The 20809-nt window shown below is 42.2% G+C and overlaps 1 protein-coding gene across 2 annotated transcripts in view; it reads left to right on the top strand.

The window, feature by feature from the left end:
* Positions 1–123: 123 nt before the first annotated feature.
* ssh1b (slingshot protein phosphatase 1b) overlaps positions 124–20809 on the top strand; it is a 29011-nt gene continuing 8325 nt past the window's right edge. The window contains exons 1-7 of one of the 2 annotated variants that reach the window (XM_015941650.3): positions 124–416; positions 1208–1245; positions 14291–14391; positions 18624–18688; positions 19413–19534; positions 19615–19683; positions 19936–20001. In XM_015941650.3, the coding sequence (XP_015797136.1) occupies positions 345–416; positions 1208–1245; positions 14291–14391; positions 18624–18688; positions 19413–19534; positions 19615–19683; positions 19936–20001 (533 nt within the window). In that variant the 5' untranslated portion in view covers positions 124–344. Of the gene's footprint in view, positions 417–1207; positions 1246–11417; positions 11656–14290; positions 14392–18623; positions 18689–19412; positions 19535–19614; positions 19684–19935; positions 20002–20809 lie in introns of those variants that run through there. The other variant, XM_015941645.3, reaches the window with a different exon arrangement.

Genomic DNA, 20809 nt, shown 5'->3' with positions numbered 1-20809 from the left:
ATGACAGCGCGCACGCGAACTAGGCCAGCCAATCAGGGTCGTCCGGCAAAACTGCACGTCAATCCTGCCCCGCTTGCTACCTGCAGCGTGTTTTGTTTGTCTGCCTTCGCTCCAGCTATTAAATAAACTGGGAACTCGACACAAACTGGGGAGAATTGTCGTCACTTTCTGCTCATGAGGACTCCGGTAGCTGCAGAGGACGCTCGGAGCAGGACCGAACGGCTTTGTGGAGTCAGGTGCTGCTGCTGGATGAGAGTCTGACTAGGCATTTTCTACCCGGCGACAGAGACCGACACAGCGCATCCTTCCAACCCCGCTCCTCTCCCTTCTCCAGCCCACCGGCCATGGCCCTGGTGACTCTGCAGCGGTCTCCCACCCCCAGTGCAGCATCTTCGGCAAACAGCAGCGCGGGGGAGGTGAGTGGGAATTAAAAGCTTGGGCTGGGGCTCGCTTTGTGAGGAGAAAACGCCAAGAATTCCCCTGCAGGAGACGGAAAGACAAGCTGGCTGGCGTTTTATTATCCTGCAAGTTGTATCTGTGATTGTTGTCAACTTGACAGGTTATTGTTCCAGTAGTTCTGCTGCAGCCTCTTTAGAGGATTTGTAAACAATCTCCCGCAGAGGGGGAGGGGTGCTGTTGGTTTAGCTGTCACGGACAAGTGCTCATTTTCTGCGTTGATCTCATTTGCTGTTTTCCACTCATAGCTTTGGGGGCTGCTGATGTAAACAAGCCCTATAGTCTATGTGCATGCCCTTTCTAACAGTTGGCTGGAGAGAAACATTTGGAAATATCCATTTATCTGTGACAGCTCCACAATATCAGTTTGACAAGCTCCAAGTTTTATTTTGTCTAAAACACTGGATTATGATCTCTGAATTGGGCATACACATGATAGAATAAATGATTTTCTCATTCATTTTTTATTACTTTCGGGACACCAGATTAATATTTTGGAAGTTTCAATGTGTTTACTAAATTTCTGCTGTTTGCTAAAGTCTCAAAGACACTTAAGATTTGATAGATTGTTAGATCATAACACTGACCAGAAGATGGAGCTGATGCATCTTCTACACCTAACTAAACTGTTTCACCACAGCCAACAAAAAACAAATTTCAAATTAAACTCCTCCATTAGTCCATGAAAACATCAAACTTTAGCTAAAACTGTTGCACAATTTACATTTTCTGCTTTCTTTGTGTGTTTCAGGATTTTGGAAGCGACGATGACAGGAAGAACAATCAAAGGTATGTCAACTCACTTAAACAACCTTTCATTTATTTATTATTTAATGCGGAAACGTCACGTTCCTCATTGTAAAGTTGATGAGCCAATATGGGATCAGATTAATAAAGTAACAATAGCCGAAATACTAATTTCTACATTTTGGAAAGTTTCCCACTAAAAGGTTAGGTCCAACAATTCTACTTTTTCTTGTCTCCTCTGCAGAGATGTTCAGAAAGGGGATAATTTTCAGATAAATCCAGTACTTCTCAGTTATGTTGTGTGGATTCTGGCTGCGCTACCTCTGGGGGTTTTCACCTGTATTTCCTTTGAATAATGATCTGATTGTCTTTAACGGTTCGTGTTGATTTACCTGCATTATTCATGCTGAGATTGTTCGTCTTCGTCTTCCTCCGCTTATCCGGGTCCGGGTCGCTGGGGCAGCATCCCAATTAGGGAGCTCCAGACCGTCCTCTCCCCGGCCACCTCCACCAGCTCCTCCGGCAGGACCCCAAGGCGTTCCCGGACCAGATTGGAGATGTAACCTCTCCAACGTGTCCTGGGTCGACCCGGGGGCCTTCTGCCGGCAGGACATGCCCGAAACACCTCCCCGGGGAGGCGTCCAGGAGGCATCCTGACCAGATGCCCAAACCACCTCAACTGGCTCCTTTCGATCCGGAGGAGCAGCGGTTCTACTCCGAGTCCCTCCCGAATGTCCGAGCTCCTCACCCTATCTCTAAGGCTGAGCCCGGCCACCCTACGGAGGAAACTCATTTCGGCCGCTTGTATCCGTGATCTCGTTCTTTCGGTCATTACCCAAAGCTCATGACCATAGGTGAGGATTGGGACGTAGATCGACCGGTAAATCGAGAGCCTGGCTTTCTGGCTCAGCTCCCTCTTCCCCACGACAGATCGGCTCAGCGTCCGCATCACTGCAGACGCCGAACCAATCCGCCTGTCGATCTCCCGATCCCTCCTACCTTCACTCGTGAACAAGACCCCGAGATACTTAAACTCCTCCACTTGAGGTAGGACCTCTCCCCCGACCCAGAGGTGGCAAGCCACCCTTTTCCGGTCGAGAACCATGGTCTCAGATTTGGAGGTGCTGATCCTCATCCCAGCCGCTTCACATTCGGCCGCGAACCTACCCAGCAAGAGCTGAAGGTCAGAGCTGGATGAAGCTAGGAGGACCACATCATCCGCAAAAAGCAGAGACGAGATTCTCCTGCCACCAAACTCGACACACTCCACACCACGGCTGCGTCTAGAAATTCTGTCCATAAAAGTGATGAACAGAACCGGTGACAAAGGGCAGCCCTGGCGGAGTCCAACCCTCACTGGGAACAGGTCCGACTTACTACCGGCTATGCGGACCAAACTCACGCTCCTCTGGTAAAGGGACTGAATGGCCCTTAACAGAAAGCCACCCACCCCATACTCCTGGAGCGTCCCCCACAGGGTGCCCCTGGGGACACGGTCATAAGCCTTCTCCAAATCCACAAAGCACATGTGGATTGGTTGGGCAAACTCCCATGCCCCCTCCATCACCCTTGCAAGGGTATAGAGCTGGTCCACAGTTCCACGGCCAGGACGAAAACCACATTGCTCCTCCTCTATCTGAGATTCAACTATCGATCGGACCCTCCTCTCCAGTACCTTGGCGTAGACCTTTCCAGGGAGGCTGAGGAGTGTGATCCCCCTATAGTTGGAACACACCCTCAGGTCACCCTTCTTAAAGATGGGGACCACCACCCCGGTCTGCCACTCCCTAGGAACTGCCGCCGATGACCACGCAATGTTGTAGAGACGTGTCAACCATGACAGCCCTACAACATCCATAGCCTTGAGATACCCAGGACGAACCTCATCCGCCCCCGGGGCTCCGCCGCTGTGTAGTTGTTTGACTACCTCAGCAACTTCTGCCCCCGAGATCGGACAGTCCATCCCCAGGCCTCCCAGCTCTGGTTCCTCCTCGGAATGCGCATTGGTGGGATTGAGGAGCTCCTCAAAGTATTCCTTCCACCGTCCGACTATAGCCTCAGTTGACGTCAGCAGCTCCCCATCCCCACTGTAAACAGTGAGATTGTTTTTATTCATAATCTACTTCCTGCTTCTTTCTAAAGAGAAACTCTTTTCAAGTAATTAACTCAGATATCCTTAAAATGCATCTTCATAGAATAATGACGCCACCACATTGACATGTACGCTAACTTGGCTGGGGAGGGTAACGCTGAAGTTGAAGCCAAAGCAAACCAAGCATCCCTAGTGGCTGGCTGCTGCTGCAGGGCAGCTGTGGCTACTTTGTAGTTCATCACCACCAGCGTGTGAATGTGTGTGTACATGGGTGAATGAATGGATGTGTTGTGAAGCACCTTGGGGGGGTTGTAGACCTCTAGAAGGTACTATACGCACCTCTGATTACCTTAACCCACTTCAACTGTGACAGTATATGTGTTGGTCACAGTAATGTTAACCGCAGGACAATGCTAGCCTGAGCTACTGCTAACGCTGGCCTGAGCTACTGCAAACATCCTTGTTGAACAAGAGGAAACCAACAAAGAAGAGTGTCAGAGCTCACATGTAACGTTCCAGGATGTACTGGAAATATCTAGCCTCAAGGTTGGTTTATGCTTGACGCGTCCGCGAGGTCCGCACGGCTCCGCGCGGCGAAATTGCGTCATTTTAACAACCACGCCCCTCCACCGCACCTCTGCACGGCCCAAAATTTCCGCAACGCGCACCTAGGAAAATTTCTAACCACGCGGACGGTCGGACACGGAAAAACATGGCAGACCGGCAAGAACTAGTATGGCAGAGGTTTGTAAATACAGACATTTGTATGATTCAGTTCTCAGATATCACCGTGATCAACATGTTGTTAATAATTCTTGGAGAGAAATAGCTCGCACTGTCGGAAAAGACGAGGACGCTGTTAAAAATGCTGGAATGCCATGTTGTAAACAACAGTAATTTTTACTTCTACTACGGTGTAGTGTTGGATGTATGCCGTAGAGCTCCATGCTGCCCTGTTCAGTTTGGGAGAATATTGGCTCACCGCAGAGACAAGCCGCATGAACCATAAACGCGGTGAGTTGTGAAGCGCGTTCCATCCGCGAGCCGCGTCACCAAGCGGAAAGTGAATGCGTCAAGCATAAACCAAGCTTCAGAGGAATGCTATAGAGCCATCAGGGTAAACCAGCTAATCAGTATGCAGCTCATTTATTATTTATAACCTGAGTGGGTGGGACTTACCAGTCTTTCCATTGTAGGGCTTTATTACAGAGTTTAGCTTGGCTATTCAGCAGGACTCCTGGATCATTTTGAGCCCCAACAAACTTCCATATGCTGCATAGAGGCTCAAAAACAGTTTCCAATTATAAAATTACCTCTTTCTGGAAAAGGAGGAAATGAATAAAGATGCTAAAGCGCATAATCGTTATTTCAAAAGTTAAAATAAATTAAGAAAATTATTGGAAGATTACTAAATTGTCACTTAAAAAATGTAGAGTTGCATTGTCACTGCAGAGACTTGAGTGGATGCTGAATAGTGAGAAAAACATCTATTTTTGGATCATTCAGAAATGAAAAAGGCCAGGAAAATCTTCTACTGATCAGGGAAACTGCAGAGTTATTGTGTTTTGTTTGTTTTAAATATGGGATCAACCAGAATTATTTTTAAAATAACTCATTCAGGCCAACGTTAGCCAACTAAAGCACCAAAGCAATTTGAAATTTCATCAAAAAAGAGATGAGCGAATAAGAGTGCCTTAAGGGAAAAAAATGAAGATTGGCTTGACATGATGGGACATAAGGAAGAGAAAGCTGCCTTTGGGGAAAGAAACTGTAACTTAATTTTGTTAACAGCTTCCATGAAACACTGCTCGGCCAAAAAACGTCCCCACTAAAATGGTTACACACTAATATTTGGTTGGACTGCCTTTAGTTTTGATTACAGCACACATTCGCTGTGGCATTGTTTTAATAAGCTTCTGCAATGTCACCAGATTTATTTCCATCCAGTGATGCATTAATGTCACCAAGATCTTGCATTGATGATGGGAAGATGGAGTAACCTGGTCATTCAGTGTATTCAGGTAGTCAGCTGACCTCATTCTTGGAACACATCCTGTTGCTGAACCTAGACCTGACCAATTCAGCAAGCCCAGATAAAAGCACTGTCCCCACAGGCTTGTAGGCACTAGGCATGATGGGTGCATCGCTTCATCTGCCTCTCTCCTTATCCTGATGCACCCATCACTCTGGAACAGGGTCCATTTGGACTCGGACCCCATCAGCTTCTTCCATTGCTCCAGAGTCCAATCTTGATGCCCCCTAGCAAATGAAAGCATTTTTTCTGGTTTTTCTGAGGTGGTGCGCACTCCTCACCCCTGCCACGTGGACCTCAAGGGATAACCCATCAACCCTGCTCAATGGTCAACTTTCCTGGCGGGGTCACCCATGAGAACAGTGGGAGGGTTAAGTGGTCGCCAATCATGATCATTCAGGATGTTTTACGGGCCACATTTCTTCCTTTTCCTTCTTCCAAACTATCATTTCAGTCTTTAACCCAATGTTAGTAGTTTCTGCTATTTCCTTAGATGTTCCCTATGGTTGATGCATGGCAATGATCTGACTAGGGCTGCAACAACGAATTGATAAATTCAATGAAAATCGATTACTAAAAGCGTTGGCAACGAATTGCGTCATCGATTCTTTTTGTCGCTCAACTCTTCCAAAAGCGCCCCCCCCCCCCCTTCCCGCCCGCCGTTGCGCGCAGACCAGAGCAAGTCAGATCAGCGCGAGGGAGAGCCGCAGATCAGCGCGAGGGAGAGCCGGCAGATCAGCGCAAGGGAGAGCCGGTACCGGCAGATCAGCGCGAGGGAGAGCCGGTACCAGCAGATCAGCGCGAGGGAGAGCCTGCAGACTTGCGCTGCTGCGAACCGGTTCCGCAATGTTGCGCAGCGATCCAGGCAGCTGCTTCCAGCGCACGGTCCATTCTCAAAGTGGCAAAACCAAAAAACTATAATTAGCACACGATCGTTCTTGTCTGCACATGTTTTCTATTTTCTGTCTTATTTGTGCCTGAAGCGCGCTACTGCGGAGCTCATCACCTGTGCTGTGGTGATGAGCTCCGCACGCAGCATCGAAAACGCGCTCTGCGCTTTGCGGTCAGGAGATCTCTTTGATCTGCTCAAAAGTAACTGATGAGGTGAAAAGGTAAGAATCCAGGCAACAGATTTTCTGGAGAATTATGAGGAGATGCAGGAAGATGAGAGACAGACAGGACAGGAAAATAGTTAAATAAAAACAAGAAAACAAAACAAAGTGTTGAAAAGTCAAATGTAGGTAGATTCATCTCCACTACACGTTTTTACCTGTATAAAACAATAAGTTATACACATGTCATATGTATGCATCTGATACAATTCAGATCACCTTCAAAACTCAGTCACACCCAGGGCCGTTTCAAGACATTTTGGGGGCCAAGGCAAAATGACCCCCCCCCCCCCCCCCAATAACTGGGCTCCCCAGAAGCCTCTGTGTAATTCATACCCTCTCCAGGAGTATTAGTTATACGGTGTTTATAAAGTCCCCTCAGACATTACTGACATGTTCTAATATTATCAGATGAAAAACTAAATTATCAGACATGCTGTCTCATCTGCTTCTTTTCTAAACTTGCAAAAAGTAACAAAACCGTTTGAAAGCCACTATTTGTGGATTCTCTGAAAGTTTCCATGGAGTGTGTGACAACTTATTTTTTCATTGATCCTATTGTCTAATCTCACAGCTGAAACAAGCATCCTTAATAATCTGTAAACAGGAAGCTTACCGATGCTGTAGTAAAACAAAAGGTATAATAATTTATTATTAATAAAACCTTGTTGCAGCACTAAAGCATAAAAATGAGATTTTGCATTAAATATGCAAAATATTTACATATGAATTGTTTTAGAGCCCTTTTATTGGTAGAATCTGATATTAATTTAGTTCTTACAAAAAATGGGTCCCAACATGGTTTTTGTGGCGTTGCCATAGTGTGACGTCATAGGCACAGATCCCGTCCTCTTTTTTGGAAATGGAAATATGGTCACCCTATATTAAACAACCTGTCCACCCGGGCTTTTGCGCTGCACAGAGACGCTTCGCTGCCTATGACTTTGAACGTCAGTTGAGTCAGTCTCATGCAGACTGACCAATGAAGAGAGGGCCTCAAGTTAAGACCCTCTCCTCATTGGTCAGTCCACACGAGGTGGGTCAAAGGTTACTCTGGGCGGGTTACGTGTTGTCAGGCATTCAAGTATTGAGTATATTTACTGCATATTACAGTAAAATATTCTGTATGTGACCACATTATGGTGATCCTCGGGTCGTGATGATGGAGCCCTTGAATATTGTTGCCCAGGGTACAACAAAGTGTTAATGTGGCCCTGGTTCTGCCGTCACATTCCCGCAGAAACTGGTTGATCACACCGGGGCCAGACTACTAGCATGTGGTTTTACAACCACAATGTCCTCGGAAGCAAAAACGCTTTTAAAAGGGAGGGAGGAGTCCTAACTGTTGCTGCAGGCGTGTTGTGTGAGAGTGCAGTTATATACTGGTTAATATATTTTTGGGTTCAGTTGCTTTCATGTGGCCTAATGTGAGTCTATTTGGGATCATTGGAATGATCAGCAGCATTTCTTGATGTGACTTTATGGCAGTTGCCCAGGTTATCATCGCAAGGAGGATGGCATTCATTTACTTTTGTTTTATTTGGTATTTTTTCAGTCATTTTTGGAAATAGTGATCAATTTTGATTAATTCACAGCCTATGTTTAATTACATTTAAAATAAATGTCAACAGATGAGATCAAACAAAATGGATGAGAATTGCCCTTAAGCTGTTTAACTTGGACCAAGCATTTTAGGTCACAGATAGATGTAGCTTAGGGTCTCTGTCTATACACCTTATAAGACAATTTAGGTGATGGCATGTTGTTTTTCTGCTATTGAACTGTTTTCTAATAATGTTGTGTTAAATAAAGTGAAGGAAGGAGAGAAATAACGTTTCCCTAGCAGTTTTTAAAAATTTCCCCATGTAATCCGATTAATCGATTAATCGTGTCGAGACCCCATCCGATTAATCGATTATCCAAATAATCGTTTGTTGCAGCCCTAGATCTGACCACCACCAGATGTGTATTTCCACATTGTTGTTTAAAAAATGAGAAGCAACTCATTGCACCAGTTGAAGTTAAATAACTTGTAGCCAGCTGAAAGATAATCACCCCTGCAGTAATTATCCAATAGGAGGCTGGTACCTTTTCACTTTTGGACCTTCAAAACTTTATAACTTTTATTTTGACAGAAAATGAGCTTGTTCTTTGAGTTCTTTGTTTTTAAAGCTGCAATAGCAAATTTGGAAAACAAATTAGCTAAATTGTTTCTCTCATGCCGCTTAACAACATTCTAATATAGTATAGCTATAAATATATTGTGTACAGTAGTCCCTTGCTATTTGACCATTTCTGCTTTGCTGTTTTGCATATTTTTTTCCACCAATAAATAAAAGGTGACGACAAAAATTGACATTAACAAAAATCCAATTGGAAAATGGAAAATGTAGTCGAACGGAAAAATAAACCAATCGGCAATTGGGACAGGTGGGACTTGATGAGAAAAGAACCAATCATGGTGCGAAGCCGGCCGCTGTTTGAACAATATGCCAGTAACAGTTGAACAATTTATGTCTAAAACGAGAAAATGTCCATGGCTGGTAGGAAAAACATTAAATTTGACGATCTGAAAAGTCTTAGCTTGGTGAGTACACATCGGGGCTTTCCCCGGTTTTAAAAATTACAGTGGTAGCATCAAGCAGGGGTGGGATAGGAGTGTAACGCTGGACCCGAGCCAAGCACACAGAGTGGTGCATCTGGCTGTTTTATTGTTTTGTGATTCTGCTATGGCCATAAGATAATCAGTGTTCAGTGCTCCAGTGGTGTTTTTGTGAGGAAAAGCATTCAGGCAGCCCATACAAGTGTTCAGGCAGCTCACTTCGGTTATTTACGGAAAGCAACTAATGGACCATCTGGTTGTTGATCTCACCAAACCGCCGCTCTTCCCTCGGTCCTCCATTCATTACACCACGTGTGTCAGACACAAGGCCCGTATTTTTATGTGATCTGCGAGATAAATATCAGAAATATATTAAAACTGACCCGCTGGCCGATTTTACCGCAAAGACTACAACTCCCGTGATGCTTTGCGGCGTTAGCGCGGAGCCGAAGCGCCCCCTCCTTTGTGTTTTTTCCAGCGTCTGCTGCCGGTGTCTGCAGCTCCGCTGTCTCGGACAAACTAAACACTCCTCTCACTCAGCGCTGAGTTTACTCAGCTATTTTCCAACATTGAAGCCCAGAAACGGAGATTTTAACTGCTCAGTAATGTGTTCACGACTGAAAGAGAAAGTTTTCCGGCTAACTTCCAGACAGAGCTGATATAACTCCAGCGAGCAGCGAGGCGCTCAAACCAGCATGACTCTGTGGCTGCTGTCGTTTTTATTTTTCCTCCCCGACACACAACAACGTGGTCAAGCTGCTCAGACATGTTCAGCAGCACAAACCTATGTGAGCACCTGTTGTCATCTAATGTTGTCATTATTATGATGAAGATGACGAAAACAACAGGAGTCTCCTCCTCAGCTCAGATCAACCCCATGATGCAGGTATCTGGTTGGAACAGGTGAGCATCACAGTAAACCAGTGGAGCAAACTGAGCTTTAAATATGTTGGTTTTATGCTCTTTTTCTGCTTCAAAACATGAAAGTTAACAGGTGAGATGTTGCATTTTCATTTAAGATAAAAATGATTTTTTTATTTTGTTGTTGGCCCGTGAGAAAAGATTTAACCTACAGTAAACAGGAAGTGGAAAGGCTGCAGATAGATGAATAGAATAGAAAATCCCTTTATTGTTCCTCAGTGGGGAAAGCTAGACGTCACAGCAGCGATGACGCTTATTACAGGAGAAAAAAAGGAGAATAAAAAATTAAGAAAAATGAATAAACAAGAAAACATAAATCCTGAATAGATATCAAAAATGCTGAATATACCACAAGTAATGAATACCACTGATGCCTTTTATTTAAAACTTACTTGCTCGTGTGTAATTTGGTTATTCCACATTCAGTGTTAATGCAAAAATATGTTTGTTTCCAAATTAAAACGTTCAAAATTGCATATATGTTGATAAAGAAAATGTGCAAATTTGCCGTCACTTTTTCAAAAAATATTAAGTTTGGCCCTGGACTCCGTCCCAGAGTTTCATTTCGGCCCAGTGTGAATTTGAGTTTGACACCCCTGCATTACATACTCTCGTATTTAGCAACAGAACATCACTGGTGTGAGGTTCTCTGCTCAATAATATCAGAGTAGGAGAAACAGCCAGCTGCTACAACTTCAACTTTGGGACTCTGGTTGTTTGTCCTAAAGAGAGCAACACAATTTGGAGCCACAGACAACAAATGATGTTTGGACCTAGAAAATGGCGACTGGTGTGTAGCTTTGTTTCGTCTGGCATTGCAGGTTTCTGGTTCTGGCAGAAGCATCTCAGGGAAGGTATCCAAGGGGAGGGGTGTGTGCTCTAAGGCAATGTTTGCATTCAAAACCTAGCTTGTTCTGTAAATGTGTTATAACAACTTTAATAGGTCCAGCTGATCAGTAGTTGTTTAGTCTAAAGACCTTTTATTTCCTTGCTGTTGCCAAGGAAACAAATCAGCTGAATAAGCACTTGATTCAATGTGACAAGTTTTCTAAAACGTTTGTTGTGTTCAGTTACATAACAGAAAGCTCATAAAGCTTTGTTACTGTTCAGAGACAAAGCTTTTCTTTATCCAGCATGACGTCACAGAAGTCATGTCTGAAAAGAGTTGGACAGAGTGTGTGCGTGCAAGCTTGTGTGTGTGTGTTTCCTCTTGTTGAAAAGGCCCCATCATGTTAGGTGATTCATCAGTGTGAAGTCTTTTCAGATTCAATATTCTACATGTCAAACACGAGCCTGCTGCTGTGCAACATTCCCACCGCCTGCAAACTCTCTGCTTGAATTGTGGTATTGTTTCGAAGTTTTGCGCAGGCCGAGCCGATTGCTGAATCACGTGCTGTGAATTGAGGGAGGAGAAACGGGAGCTGAATCTCAGCAGACCAAGCAGACATGGATGCTTCACAGCGTGAGATGGAAAGACAAGCAATAAGAGAGAGAAGAAGATAACTAGAAGAGCTTATCTAAAACTGGGCTGCAGTTGGGTGAAGAAGTTGTTGAAGTTGTATTTTTTTTCTGAGGTGATGGTAAATATTAAGAGCAGCAGGATGCATCTGAAGTCTTCACATAGAGTCATGTTCAGTGGGCTGCCTGAGTTTGTGGAGAAAGCTGCTCTGGCTCGGATGGAGATCTGTCGCATGTAAGTTCTCAGACTAGGATATAGCTGTCATTGACCTTGATGAGAAAAACGTTTTGCCAGCTGTGGTATTTAGCAAACACGCATACAGTCAGCCGCATCTCAGAACTTGTGTTCTGATAACTGATGAGTGAATTTTATCTTCATGTTTCATTTTTCATTTGTTCAGCACTTTGATGTTGATCTCATCTAAATGCCATCTCATCTACTGATACTACAGGGCAGAGGAGCCAAGACAAAGCTGCTCTGTTCTGTAGGAGAACATACCAAATTCTTCTGTAGCCTTCATTTCAAAGTCTGAATCAGGAGTTCATTCGTCATTGGTGGATAGGTTTGTTGTGACGTGGTCCACAGAAGGTCAGCACTGGCAGATGATTGTTACCCTCACAGGCATCTTCTGTTTTTGGAGGACCCGAGTAAATCCAAGAAAGTAGTTTTAAAACCAAGATTTTATTTAAATTATTGGAATTAAGTAATAGTGCCAAGAATTTTACATTCAATAACCATGTTTAGAGGACAAACAACTGCAGTCACATATTTGTGATAACTGAGAATGAGTCTATGTACATACAATTTTTACAGTTTTAATTCAGCCTCATCGGAAGGTTTTCTAAAATAAACTGCCTGTTTAAGGTCAAAGGTCAGATATTCTCCTGTGGAGTTTCTGCTAGCAAAATTCATGATTCCATCAATTACAGCGTCACCCCTAAGCAGCACCAGACCATCACACTACAGCCACCATGTTTGACTGTGTGATGATTTTCTGAAATGCAGCTAGTTGGCTCTTTTTAGAAAGAGACATGATGTGGTTCTACAAGTCTGGTTTTAAGCAGACTTGGGTGTTGCTTGTGAAACTCTGCTTTCTACATACTTGTATTAGTGTAATCAGTCAGCAGTGATGGGTAGAGGTAGCCTAGAAATCTAGACAGACATTAGAAGTAGCACAATTATTTTGCTCTGCATGTCGGTCCAGCCATGCTCCATAGGAGCCTCAGCAGTTCTACTACTGGCCTGAGCTGTTTTGTGTTACGCCAGTCACAGCGCTCTATCGGTTTGTTGGACAGGATTATTCGACAGAGCGGAACAACAAAAACGGTGTTGGCTCGTTTGAAACATCTTTGGCATCAACTTTGGGCCAAGTCTAAATAGACACTTTGAGTCAAGAGCAGACAGAGGTACTTAAGTCCTTCACTTAGACAAGGGATGTATTTGCTTCTTCTTCAACAGTGTGTGGTGGACTGCTCCTTTGACTGACATCCGCAGCAGGGAGTACGTCACATTGTTTGTTGTCCAATAGCAAGTGAATACAGTTTTAAAGACAACCCTAGATCCCGCCCCACCACTGAGCTGTCTAAGGGTCTTGGCCAGACTGGGTGGCTTGCCAGTCTAGTTTTGATTATTATTTTTTTTTTAAATATAGCTTTTAAGGGGAAAATTGTACATTCATTTTGCACACCTCTAAATGCCCCATGGAGGTATTATTTTTTGAAAATATAGCTTTTTATTAAAATGTTCCACATTCCACCTTTAAACTAGGACTTTTTTCTTTCTTTAGTTTCTTTTGTTCGTTTCCTTTTCAGTAGTCCTAATCCTCTTCCGTACATTTTTTGCCAGTTGTGTGAGTTATTATTATTATCTTTTTTGCCTCAAGAAAACTGCTTTGATATTAAATCAAGCTCATTTTACTTGGACCTCATACATCTATTGACATCTTATCATTGTCCTCTGTATAAATGTCCTTTTTCAGGTCTTTATACATAAGTATTTTAAATAACTGATGAATCACGTTATCATTACTGGAACAAAAGACTCTCAAAAGGTTATTTTAATCTTGTCATGTTAAGCAAAATTTTTGCTATTATAAAACTTTTTTACAAACCTGTTTAGTATTAACTTAATTGTCAGTTTTCTCTTTTATATTACATTCTGGTGGTGGTAGGAGGGACCAGTGGCACCAGTGTTATGTAGCCTATCTATGATTGGTAGCCAAGGTAGCTCATTGTCACCAGGGTGTGAATGTGTGTACAAAGGGGTGAATGAATGGTTGTGTTTTAAAGTGACTTGGGGGATGTAAAACCCTACAAGGTACTTTATCAAATACAGGCCGATTACCAGATCCAGTTACATGGGGGAAACTTTATTATAATTGTTTAAAACAGCTTTTTTTTAAAGATTGTCAGTTTTTGTCTTTTTAACTACTTTAATTGGGGGGATGGTTATGACTGATATAATTGGGCTGACTGATGGGGAAAATCCTGGTTTCACTTGATTTATTATATCTGAGGGAGCAGCAGGTAGGTATCTCTTGTGTTAAGTTCGTCCCCTTCAGAAGGGTTGGATTTTTAATCTCTTTTCCGTTATGGACTGGCGTGCAACGAAGCATGCAAGTAAACCGTTCTGCTGCTGTTCTGCGTCGCTGATGCCTCCAGTGTGAAGGAAGCATTAGAGATTTAATTACAAAGATGTGTTAAAAATGACACATTGACTTGGTGAAGCTAAATGAATTGTGTCTAATGCAATGACTGTCAAAAGTACAAAGGTCAAATGTATCTAAACTTCACTCGTATCAAGATCTCAATTGCCTTTTCTGTTTGTTTGTTTTTTTCGTTTTGTTTTGTTGTTGTTGTTGTTTTTGTAGCCTCAGTGAAAGCTTCTTCATGGTCAAAGGAGCTGCCCTTTTCCTCCAGCAGGGTGGCAACGCACAAGGACCTAAGACTCCTACCCACCACAAACATGCAGGTAAATACACACACACACACACACTAAAACCTACCTTCAGTGACTTTTGTACACTCAATATTCAGACAAAACTTAATTTTATTTTGCTGCAACTTGTCTCGTCAAGTTCATCTGACTGAAAATATCTATTAGTCCTTAAAGATGAATTAGCAAATTATGATAACAAATTATCATAAAACATTTTTAACAAAAGTTACGTGTTACAAAATGTGAATTACATACTACAAAATGAAAGTTACAGTTATAAAGCATGTTTCAAGTTACAACACTTGGTACAAGTTACATATATATTGTCCCAATCCTAGCCCCATAATTGTGCTACAAATTTTTTTTTCTTGAAAATATATTTTTGTCTTAATTAAGGTGATGTCATTATTCATAGATTTCATCAAGTAAGATCTATAATTAGCTGGGTCATTTAAACCATGTAATGTGTTTAGACTCTGTTTTGGACCCTACCTCTTGAAAGTATCGGACAGATTGGAATTGGGACCAGAATTGTTCAAATTCAAATGATACCCAACTCTAGCCTTCATGCAGAGGAGCAAGTAGAATGTTCTGGAATGACCATCTCAGTCCCTAGACCTTAACTCATTCACTGCCAGCCATTTCCTGATCCCAAAAGCCCTTCACTGTGTAATGTTAGTGTTACAATGTAATTAATGACCATAGACATTAAAGATCCATATCGAGTACGGATCCCATCTAATGGACACTGGGTTATTTAAATCAGAAGATTGGTTCTTTTATTACAGGTAAATTAAATAAACACTTTGCATGAACTGAGAGACAAGAGAAGAGAGAGAGACTTTCAAACGTTTAAGAAATTTTATTACTAAAATTAATTTTAAACAATTTAACAAGACTAACTCTCTAATGATGGATGTTGTTGGAATGAAATGTGAGGTGGAGTGTGTGTTGGTGCGATGTCAGTTCAGAACCTCCGTTCTGGAGAAGCGAGTCTGAGTGGGAGATGATGTTTTGCTCCTAAATGATCAACATTTGGACCGTGGTCATGAAAACACGAGACGCCATTTATGTCGCATCTACATACCCTTCAGTGAGACTTCCGTACAGATCCGGATGCCAGGTCCACAGACCCTCCGCTGGTACAGGAGCCGATGAAACGGCGTCAACAGCACGACAAACCAGTCTTTGGATAGTATCCAGGTAAAAAGCGACAGGTGTTTCACAGCGTCAAAGTGGACCCTCCTTGGGTCAGCGGGTTCAGCTTTTATTCTGAAGGAACCGTTGTTTGTTGATAATAACGACAAGATTTCCCAGCTTGGCAGTTCTTAGCTTAAAAAGGGAAGTATAGATGGCCTTTCCATACTTCACTTAGCATGCGGTGAACTTCAGGGGATCTTGAGACCTTGTTGAATACTGAACTTAAAATGGCGTTGGACTGTTTTAGTAATCTGGATGTTTATGATTCTGGACAAATCGAAGCTGACAGATTAAATAAACACCACAGAGACCCTGCCATGCTTCAGACGTGAAGGTTCTGATCGGATCAGTGACAGCAATATGTCATGTGATTATTTACCTTAGTGTATCAGCGTGTCTAGTGGCTAGAATAAGTCATTTACTTATTAAAACATATTAATCATAATATTGTGATTTCACAGATCGGTCACATGGTTATTATTGACTAACAGTTGTTTAGATGGGCTGCATGGTGGCGCAGTGGTTAGCACTGTTGCCTCGCAGCACGAAGGTTGCAGGTTCGAAACTCGGCTCGGCTGCGGCGGCTGTGTGGAGTCGCGTGTTCTCCCCATGCATGCGTGGGTTTCCTCCGGGTACTCCGGTTTCCCCCACAGATCACAACATGCCCCATAGGTTATAAATTGTAATAAACATAATAAACATAAACATAGATTAGCTTTATTGAAAATAGAGTTCTTTGGCTTTTAATAAAAGAAAAGAAAGCAGTCTTCATCTTCTGTCTTCATTGCTGGAATGTAAACAGTTTAGAAGTGAATGCATGACCTTGAGGCTGTTTCATGTACTCTGGCACTGGTGGAAATAGCTCCTTCATCACGTTACAACTGCTAGCGTTTTTCAGCATTTTTACTGTTTTTTTAAGAGTCACAGAACATTGCGCACTAGGATGATGTCAGCACCCAAACAACCAAAACAAAGCAGAGACTCACCTCTTGCATCAGGAAGAATCTGCGTGTTTCGGGCGTTATCCGTTATTCCAGTTTGCGCCTCACTTTTTTACAGCAGCCGCCCAAAACAATCTCCTAACACATGGATTTTCTGCTTCCTGATCACGTGACATGTGACGTACGTGGATGAAGATTGGCTTTAGAGCTGGGGTGTTTGTTCTTACGGTGCAGGGGGACAGCCACACAGTAAAAAATGCTAATGACGACTTTAGTCGTCATTGACAGTGAACGGTTGGATTTAAAATGATGACTTTTGTCGTCAATGGCAGTGAATGAGTAATTGAAAATCTGTGGTGTGAGTTAACGAGAGCTGTCCATGCTCAGAAGCATCAAACCTGAATGAACTAGAGATGTTCTATAAAGAAGAATGCTCCAAAATACCTTCAGCCAGAATCCAGACACTCACTGGAAGCTATAGGAAGGGTTTAGAGGCTGTTGTTTCTGCAAAAGGAGGATCTACTAAATGAGGGGAATTGAGTTCATTCTTTTTTTGCGGTGCCCAAATTTATGCACCTGTCAAATGTTTAAACAATAATTGCAGACTTTCTGTAAATCCTAAAAACTTAGTTTCACTTCTCAAATACTGTCTCCTATATGACTTATTTTACTGAAAATTTTTATTGAAACAACCAACAATTTATACAATAAAATCATAAAGATTAACTGGGCTGCCCAAACTTTCGCATACCACTATATTCACAGGACACGACTTCCTGCTTTCAATCCAGCAATCACGTGTCGTTAGAGCAGGGCAAGCAACCCAAGGGGAAGGAAGAGAATTTCTCCAAACCAGTAAGGCTGCCTCAGAGAGAACCAGCGTTGTCCCCGCTCAACGTTAGAGGGAGGAGAAATTTCATGTCAAAGCAAAAACACGAAACACGGAGCGTTCTACTCGGAGCGTTCTTGTATGTCCCTAAACAGCTACGGCTGGGGTTGGGAACCCTGGTCCATCGAGGGCCGCTTTCCAGCATATTTTTATTTCAGCCCTGCTTCAACACACCTGATTTCAATCAGTAGGTGATTAACAGGCTTCTGCAGAGCCTGATGAGCTGCTGAACAGGTGGCTCAACCACTTAATCACAAGTGCTGGAGCAAAGACATGCAGGATCCCGGCCCTCGAGGACCAGGGTTCCCAACGCCTGAGCTACGGTATTTCAAGATGGCGCATGGCTATGGAGCGTCAACCACAGTTTATTTTAATTTAATTGTTTATTTTAAATTTCAAACTAATAAGAATATTTAGAGTATAACTGGGTGAGAAATATTATTGAAAAATGACAAGTTTGTTAACACGATACACAGAATTTGATAGTAAACAAGTGAAAATATTACACACTGTGGCTTTAATGAACATGAGAAAAAATACAGATTTTTTTTAAAGTCCTTTAAGAAGCTTTTAATTCATTTTTTAATTGTCTAAAACTTTTTGATTGCTTTTGTTTACTTCAGCATTTGGACATTGAATGTTTGTTTTCTTTTCTTTTTTTAAATCACTTTGTGTGTTTTTAATTGTTTCTCTTACTTTGTAGCACTTTGAGATTTGCTTGTCAAATGTAAGCTAAGTTATAAATAAAACGTAATTATTGTTATTATTTATAATGTTTTTGTTGTGGTTAAAGTTGCATTTGAAATCTCAAAATAGTTCAGTTTAATCAAGCTCTTAGAAGTTTCTGTCAATCTGGCCTTTTCATCTCTGTATAATCTCAAGTGATTTTATACCAAAAACATGACAAGTTTTGCTTAGTTAAAAGTTCAGTTTATGACAAGGTTGTATTCACCCCAAACTTTTTATATCTGGCTGAGAAAGAAAATCAACAATGAATACTCAGAAGAAGCTGGATGTCCAGGTTGTAGTTGGTATTTAACTGTTGATTTTACTATATTTTGTGCAGTTTCATGTGAAAACACTTAACCTTAGAAAAGAAAATCCCCCCATTAAGGATGATCTTTGTTGACTCTCAAACCTGATTGGCTGGATTAAAGGCTGCTTCACCAACCTGACCAATGAGTTCGCATCTATTCCAGTCAATAGTCTAATCATCTAATGTTTTTCATTTCCAGGTGACTTACCTCAGCATCTGCAGGTCATGTTTAAAGTCCTGAGGTCTGAAGATCGCATCAAACTGGTCAGTTGTTTCTGCTACAAACGCAGTGGGTTTATTATTTATCCAGAGCTTTATTGGACAGAATGAAGGATATTATGGCTACTTGGAGTAATTGAAAATGTGTCCGTTTTAATGTAGCATTTATACATTATTCATGTTATTAGAATTAGGAAAAAAGTGCACAAAACTGGATTTGTGGAACAATTATTTTGAGCACACTTTTTATGTACTGTTCGTGCATAACTAAATAATCTCCAACTTAAAGTGCTGGAAAACCTTCAAAATTCCCATTGAAGCTGCTTTAATTTCAGTAAATATTAAATTGGCTGCACCAGTTATCCATTCCTTATGCAAAGGTGGCAGAGGACATGAGTGCCTGCCTCATAACTGGGGGGCTGCAGGTTTCAGCCCCGTCTGTGTCCGTTTTTGTGCCCTTGGGCAAGACACTTAACCTGCCTTGCCTGTTGGTGGTGTTCAGAGGGATCGGTGGCGCCAGTGTTCGGCAGTCTCGCCTCTGTCAGTGTGCCTAGGGCAACCGTGGCTACATTGTAGTTTGCCACCACCAGTGTGTGATTGTGTGTGTGAATGGGTGAATAACTGTTGTAATGCACTTTGGGGGGGGGGGGTAAAGGCCATTTATGAAGAACCACATTGTAAAACCCAAATTAGTCTCCCTAGTTGTTTTTCTGCTGTGACTTGGCAACATGAGATGTTGTGTAAGAATTTGTTCACCCTTGTCTTCCAGGCTGTGCGGTTGGAGAGCGTGTGTTCAGAGCGGGTGCGTTACATGGTGGTTATCTACACCAACGGCCATCAAGACACAGAGGAAAATGTTGTCCTGGGAATGGACTTCACAGATAAGGACAGGTATAATCCGTCTGCAGCTACGTGTTCTGTCTACTTTCAGTTAAATCGATCTCCTTCGCTGAAATAATTTTGTCCTGCAGTAAAAGCTGCTCCATTGGGATGGTCCTTCCTCTGTGGAGTGACACCAACATACATTTGGACGGAGACGGGTGAGTTCCACTCAGTTATTGCATTCAAATCTGTTGCCGTTTTTCCCAAATACTTTGTTGTGGGCTTTAATGCCTCCCAGTGGAAGTAAAGTAAACTGCATTAAGTTTTCTCCATGAGAACAGTTCCTGCTGGCCTGGTAACATTGTCAGCGAGAGCCGGAGGAATGTTCCACTGTTTGGTGACATGAATAGTCCCACGAATGAGTCCCATCCAAACTCAAACGGATCCTTTCTGTTCTTTTTCGTCATCAGAGGCTTCAGTGTGAACACGGCAGGGCGGTCACATGTCTTCAAGCCCGTGTCAGTGCAGGCCATGTGGTAAGTACACTCTTTGTGGGAAGTCTGGTCTTATCAGAGTAGGAGGAGCAAATTATTTAGGAGTTCCTGAAATAAACAGGTTTTGGCTCATCCCAGCCACCTTTAAAGTAGGACTTTCTGTTTATTCTGTTCCACACATACAGATGAAACTGGAAAAATCAGAATATCATTTATTTCAGTAATTCAGCTTAGAGTATACATAATAAACAAACAGTATATTATACATATTTAGACTGAAAAATAAATGTGCATGTCTGTAATTGTATTTAAACACATTTCCACACAATTGCAACAATTATTTGTCATTTCAGCAACACAAAAGAATATATAGTTTTAAATACATGATTAAATTATTTTATTTAAAGCTGGAACACTAAAGTTTGATTTTGACCAATAATTTTGATTTTTACTAACAGAAGTTTCAGCTGATGTTTTTAAATGTTTATATTATTGATCTAATAAAGTGAACTGCAACCTGTGGAGATAATTAAACATTTATGAACTTGTGTCATCACTCTAGAATGGAATAAATCTTTATTGTCACTGCTGCAAGAACAATGAAAGGCAGCTTGGCATCTCGCATGTACATGTGGTACACCATAACGGAAGAGATAAAATAACAAATATTTACTAAAAGGAAGAATTCTGTATTTCAAAAATAAGCTGTGTATTGCTGTTGTCACGGTGTGAAAATTTAACCTCACGGTTATTGTGACCAAAATTACCACGGTTTTCGGTATTATCGCTGTATTTTTTTAAACGTGCTACATTTTCACACAATTAAATAAACCCTGTATGTCAGGAAATA

This window comes from Nothobranchius furzeri, chromosome 6, assembly GCF_043380555.1.
Source record: "Nothobranchius furzeri strain GRZ-AD chromosome 6, NfurGRZ-RIMD1, whole genome shotgun sequence".
In the NCBI taxonomy this organism is placed as follows: Eukaryota; Metazoa; Chordata; class Actinopteri; order Cyprinodontiformes; family Nothobranchiidae; genus Nothobranchius; species Nothobranchius furzeri.
Note: the sequence above shows the minus strand (reverse complement) of the source record. Positions and strands in the feature narration are given on the sequence as shown.